The sequence below is a fragment of the Heliangelus exortis genome, chromosome 23 (genome assembly GCF_036169615.1).
Source record: "Heliangelus exortis chromosome 23, bHelExo1.hap1, whole genome shotgun sequence".
In the NCBI taxonomy this organism is placed as follows: domain Eukaryota; kingdom Metazoa; phylum Chordata; class Aves; order Apodiformes; family Trochilidae; genus Heliangelus; species Heliangelus exortis.
The window spans coordinates 169935-175981 of record NC_092444.1 but is presented as its reverse complement, the minus strand read 5'-3'; the positions used below and the strand labels follow the sequence as shown (position 1 = coordinate 175981).

At 50.0% G+C, this 6047-nt stretch overlaps 1 protein-coding gene across 2 annotated transcripts; it reads right to left on the bottom strand.

The window, feature by feature from the left end:
* Positions 1-791: 791 nt before the first annotated feature.
* Positions 792-3455, bottom strand: UBXN10 (UBX domain protein 10). Of its 2 annotated transcripts, none has more exons than XM_071767355.1 (2): positions 3373-3455; positions 792-1729 (listed from the first exon to the last, which is right to left on the bottom strand). In XM_071767355.1, exon 2 carries the CDS (start codon positions 1712-1714, stop codon positions 854-856), a length of 861 nt encoding a protein of 286 aa, XP_071623456.1. In that variant the 5' UTR covers positions 1715-1729; positions 3373-3455; the 3' UTR covers positions 792-853. The 2 variants fall into 2 exon arrangements, with proteins under 2 accessions (XP_071623456.1, XP_071623457.1); XM_071767356.1 differs by lacking the exon at positions 3373-3455 and adding an exon at positions 2171-2258.
* Between the last annotated feature and the right edge of the window lie 2592 nt (positions 3456-6047).

Here is a 6047-nt window from a genome sequence, read left to right as displayed (position 1 = left end):
CCCCCTTCGAATCCAATATATTTTCAGTTAAAAATTCTCCAAGCAGCACTTGCTTTCTTGGACTGACTCAGTGTTAAATTTCATAACATCCCACCTTAACTATCCATCTGTTCCTACTTAGGGGTCACATGAGGTGAACGAGAGAAGGAAAACTAAGTAGAAAAGTCCTGCTGCTCCCCAGTGAAGCCAAAATTATTATTTGTTCTTAAAAGGACACTTAAAAGCTGCCCTGGGGTTAGCCAGAAAGAGCTGAGCCCTCGCAGGGGTATTGGCATCAGTCTTGCACTTTAATTCTTCACACTAATCCATTGAAGGCTAATTATTGCTATTTCCAGATGGGTTCTAGGTTTGACCTCTGCTCCAGTCACTCTCGCTCGAGGTATTTAGGGTGATGATACCCTCCTGAAAACGGCCCTCCAGAGTAAACCAATGCCATCTACCTTCCCAACCAGGTGCCTCTGCGTCTGCATCCCCTCTGAAAAGTGTTGCCTTGCTAAAGTACAAAAAAGGACTAGAGAAGAGGTTGTTTCGGGAACTTCTGTGTTCAAGGACCATCAGCATCTTCAAAGAAACCAAAAAGACCAAAGTTTGGTGGCACTCAGGGAGCAATTTGTGATGGTATATGTGGAAACAAACAAACAAACAAACAAAAGGTCCTTTAAAAAGCAGATTTTTACACCTGAAACACTTTTTCAACACATGCACACAGGTCTGCTTTAAGGAGTGCTATGGGAAGATGGCAAGATGAAGAAGTTGGCCCAGGAAACACCAGAAGTTCAATTTTTAAGAAGGAAAAAAACCCACATCCCACCCACAGAAGTGCCCAGAGTGGTGTGGCAGCACCTGACTATGCCTAAAGATCGGCGTTGTCCTGCTCCTGTCGTATGCACAGCATCGATTTGTGGAGAATCCCACATTCATGGAGAGACATGGTAAGGTCAGAGAAGCTCCTTCGGGGCACCTCCATCGTTTCAATGCTGCAGGGTTTGTATTGGGCTGACATTTTCTGTTCTGCCACAGACAGGACCAACTGGAGACTGTTGGTGGGCTTGAAACGATGTTCAAATATCTGACCAGTGGGAGATCGAACAGCAAGCAGCAAATACGACTCTTCTTTTGGTGGCTCTTCCAAAACTAAAGTTGACATCAAAGGGCTCTCATGCCTTGTTTTCCTTCTCAGCTTCTTTGGAGGACACTGAGCGTATGAGCCTTCTTCATCAGGAATGTAACTCCCTGACAATACTCTGGTAGATCTTTGTTCTCCAGGAAGAGTTTTGGGTTTTGGAGCATCCCCCTGCTCTTCACTCACTTCCAGTCGGTTGGTCTGTTCAGCCAGAGCTTCCACAGCACCCTTCTGGCCAATGGAGGGGAGCACCCTGTACTTGTTGAGAGAAGAGGAGGTCCTCAAAGGCACTTGCTCCAGGAGCTCTGGGATTTCCTCCAGAGACACCTGGCTGGCTGTGAATGCTGGTTTGGTAGACAATGCTCTCCTGATCTTCCGTAGTTCTTGAGGAACTGCTGCTGGTGGGGAAGGTGGCACTTGGCAAGGACAGGCCTCCTTACCAAGGACTCTCTGAGAGCAACTGAAGCTTGGCCTGGTACGTCCCTTGGCAGATTTTGGCCTGGCAACATTCATGGTGGAAGTGTTTGTCCAGGAGAAAGCAGCAGTTATGCCTGAAGGGAAGGAGCAGTGAGATGATGCCACTGTGGCCATTGCTTCTCAAGGCACCTGCAGGCAGGGGAGCAGAGGAAAAAGTTAAACCAACTGGTTCAGAAAGCTTCCAGGGAGCTCCAGTTCCCCACAGCTCCCCCTTTCCTGCTGCACACCAGCTAATATCATCACCATAAATCTGGTGAGTCCTGTGTAGGCAGGGAGAGATCCTGTGGTTCTGTGATACCTGAATCACAGCCGTCAGGGTGTGGGGATTCAGAGGACTGGCTTTGTCAGGAGTTGCCTGAAGTTGACCCAGAGCACTGGGAAGTTGTGCCCTTCACAGCTTAAATGAAGTTTTTGATGGAAAGAAGAGAAACATTCACTTCTGAAGCTAGAAACTCAGCAAAAAAGGGAGATGGATTAACTTCAAAGCACTGATCTGCCTTTTTCTCTGCTTCTGCAGTGAAAGATTAAGTTCCTGTCATGGACTATTGGGTAAGACTGACTGCACTTCACCTTTTAAAAATCTCTGAAGACCTTGGAGACTGAATATGTCTGATTTGATGCAGAGAAACCCATTCTGACTCTTCCTGTGACCTAAGGCTGCTGAGCAGAGACCAGTACAAACTTCCATCAAAGATCAAGCCACATTCTGCTGTGTGTTTCCCAGCTCAGACCCTTCCTGTTTTACCAGGGAAAAGCCTAAAATCCCAGACAACCAGCCCACAATCTCACAGCAATATTTTTGCAGAAGTGCAAAGGGCTGCATCCCCTCTTCTTCCTTTAAGGTAGTTTGTGTAGCCAGATTTATCAAGGGGGTTGGAAATGTCAGTTTTAATGACTTGGCATTTTCTAGAAATGATGAAGTCAGACTCGCCTGCTGCTCATCACCCCAGAACAAACAAACACAGAGAAGGCAGTCTGGTGGTTGTCCCACAGCCATTTGCCAGCGATGTCTTACTGAACACTTGGCTTCTCCTCCACCACCACACTCTGAGCAAAGCCAAGAGTCTCAGGGCATGCTCTGACCAGACCCAGTAGGAAGATGCTTCAAGATAGAGAGACCTAACCCTAACCCTGTGTCAGCCTGGACAAGTGACTCACCGGAGTTTCCAAGGAGGCCACGGAACAGAGGGAGGGAGGTAGAAAAGGAGGGAGAAAGGGAGGGAGGTGTGTGCTTTTCACAGGCCTCTCACAAATTAGCTCCACAGTAACAGCCTGTAGTTCAGCATCCTCTGAAGAGAACCCCTGAGCTCACAGCAGATGTGAACAGGACAATTAAAAAACAAAATCCCTGAAAAAACAACCTGCCAGGAGCCACGTTGGGAGCCACCTGAGTGAGGTACGGCTTCAGCATGGTATAAATTAGATGTTTACTCTCAGGACCTGTTTTACTCAGGGTGTGTTTTACATTTGGTGCCTGGGCGAGGGGCTGGGATGAGGAACTGCAGTCAGGGGTAACTGAGACAAGCAGTTGCTCCCAAACATGGTAATCCCAGGGCCTGGGAGGGCAAGCAACCCGAAGCCCATGGCCCTACACCGCAACCCCAGCCCCACAGCAGGGCCCTCAGTGCCACAGTATGGTCACAGCCCCACTGCTAAGCCCCACAGCACAAGCTGTGCCCCTCAAACTCACCCCCACAGCCATGCACCAGACCCTCAGCCGGCCCTGAACCCTAAGACCCAGAACACAATCAAGATCCGACTCTATAACTCACTTCCATAGCCAGGCAAATGCCTCACCGCCGGTCTCGGCACATCTGCAGTAAAACACAGACGCGTTGCTACGGCGACCGCTGCCATTTCCGGTAGCTACGAAGTCCACGCCCCCTCACAGAAACAATAGAGAGGACGGTACGAGAGTGACGCGGCCTTCCAGTAAACATGGCTACAGAAAGCAAACAAGGACCACTGGAAACTCCTGCTAGTTCTCACCCTCCCATAAAACCCTACCCAGAGAATCACCAACAGTCGGGCTACGGGTTTGCTTCGGTACGTAAAACCTCAACCGTTCGACCCCTTGGCCACTCTCCCATTGTTGCAGAACTGGCTCAAAATTTCCAAAGAGACGGACCTGGCTTCCAAACACAAAGACTGGCCACTGAAATCTCCTGCTGGCCCCCAGCCTCCAATGGAACCCTACCTAGAGCACCACCAATAATCAGGCTACGGATTTGCAGCAGAGAAGGCCCCACTCTGGCGGTCGAGGGTTTCACATGTTCCCACAGGCCCTCATCTTCACTGTCATCAAAAAACTTCTTGGGCTGGAAGAATATCAGTGACTGGTCATTTACTTCGGGCTGTCACCAGAGCTGCTTTGATGCAAGCAGCTCTCCTGGTACAGCACAAGCTCCCCTTTACCCACTTTGCCCTCAACCGTCCTGATGGAAAAGGTCCCCCCCTGTCCCTGGCACCAGGGTTACTAGTACAACTAGTACTTGGTTAAATGACCAAGGTCTCTCATTAACTCAGGCGCATTTTTACAGCCAGGCCCATTCATTTGGAGTTTTGGAGCCCTATTGAGCAACAGTGGGAGAGTGGCTGCCGAGGGGTCATATACTCGAGGTTTTTGGTAAAATGCAAACTCGTAGCCCGATTGTTGGTGGTGCTGTGGGTAGGGTACCATGTGAGGGTTAGGGCCAGCAAAAGTTTTCAGTGGTCAGTCTTTGCATTTGTTTGCCAGTCCCCTTTGTTCAGAGTTTTGGGAGCCCTACTGAGCAACAGTGGAGAGTGGCTGCCGAGGGCCGGTAAATTCGAGGTTTTTGGTAAAATGCAAACCCGTAGCCCATTTGTTTGTGGTGCTGTGGGTAGGGCTCCATGTGAGGGTTAGGGCCAGCCAAAGTTTTCAGCGGTCACTCTTTGCATGTGTTTGGCAGTCTCGAGCGTTTGGCCTTTTGGGGCCCCATTGAGCAATATTGGAGAATGGCTGCCGAGGGCTGGTAGATTCGAGGTTTGTGGTCAAAGGCAAAGCCGTAGGCCGATCGTTGGTGGTGCTGTGGGTGGGGTACCATGTGAGGGTTAGGGCCAGCCCAAGTTTTCAGTGGTCACTCTTTGCATGTGTTTTGCAGTCTCAGTCGTTCGGATTTTGGGGCCCTTTGAGCAATATTGGAGAATGGCTGCCGAGGGCTGGTAGATTCGAGGTTTGTGGTCAAAGGCAAAGCCGTAGGCCGATCGTTGGTGGTGCTGTGGGTGGGGTTCCATGTGAGGGTTAGGGCCAGCCAAAGTTTTCAGTGGCCACTCTTTGCATGTGTTTGGCAGTCTCGAGGGTAGGACCTGCAGTTTTTGGCAGCTCTTGAAAGCTCTTCTTGTGTACAGCGAAAAACACAGAAAGCCAAGGGACACAATTCCTGAGGATCTTGCTAATGCACAGCTGGGGTTGGCCTTAATTGGGCACAGGTGGGCTTGGCAGAAGTCCTCCCACCCCAAAAGAACCCCCCAAAAACCCAAATAAAACCCAACCCCCCCCCCCAAATTAATAAGAATTTTATGGGAATTAATATATATGAACTTTTTTTTTCTATTTTTTTCTGTTCTTTGTCAGTCCTGACCGTTCGGATATTTGGGAGCCTGTAGTGAAATGAGGCAATCAGGAGTGGCTAATTACAAGGTGGGAGGACTTAGCTTGTGCCAAGCCCACCTGTGCCCAATTAAGGCCAAACCCCATTGTGCATTAGCAAGATTGGGCAACCAATAAAAGGTGAGCTTTAGAGAGCATGCCTCCATCACTTTGGAGCAGCCAGAGGAGGAGGATAGTAGAGTCTGAAGCACAAGCAAAGAACAAGGCACCCCAAGTCCAAAGGTGACAAGATGGGAGCTTTGTTTGTGCACCCTAACAACAAGACCTGCTTTACTTCGAAGCGCCGTGCCCCAAGGAAAGTTCCTTCTGCTACAGGAGCCCCATTGATCAACAGCGGAGACAGGACGCCGAGGGCTTCTGAATTCAAGGTTTGTGATAAAACCAAAACCCATAGCCCAAATGGTGGTTGTGCTATGCGTGAGGTTCCGTGTGAGGGTTAGGGCCAGCCAAAGTTTTCAGTGGTCACTCTTTGCATGTGTTTGGCAGTCTCGAGCGCTCGGCCTTTTGGGGCCCCATTGAGCAATATTGGAGAATGGCTGCCGAGGGCCGGTAGATTCGAGGTTTGTGGTCAAACGCAAAGCCGTAGGCCGATCGTTAGTGGTGCTGTGGGTGGGGTACCATGTGAGGGTTAGGGCCAGCCAAAGTTTTCAGTGGTCGCTCTTTGCATGTGTTTGGCAGTCTCGAGCGTTCGGACTTTTGGGGCCCCATTGAGCAATATTGGAGAATGGCTGCCGAGGGCTGGTAGATTCGAGGTTTGTGGTCAAACGCAAAGCCGTTTGCTGATCGTTGGTGGTGCTGTGGGTGGGGTACCATGTG

Excerpts from the sequence above, each read along its gene's own strand:
- UBXN10 (XM_071767355.1), bottom strand. The coding sequence starts at position 1,714 with ATGGCCACAGTGGCATCATCTCACTGCTCCTTCCCTTCAGGCATAACT.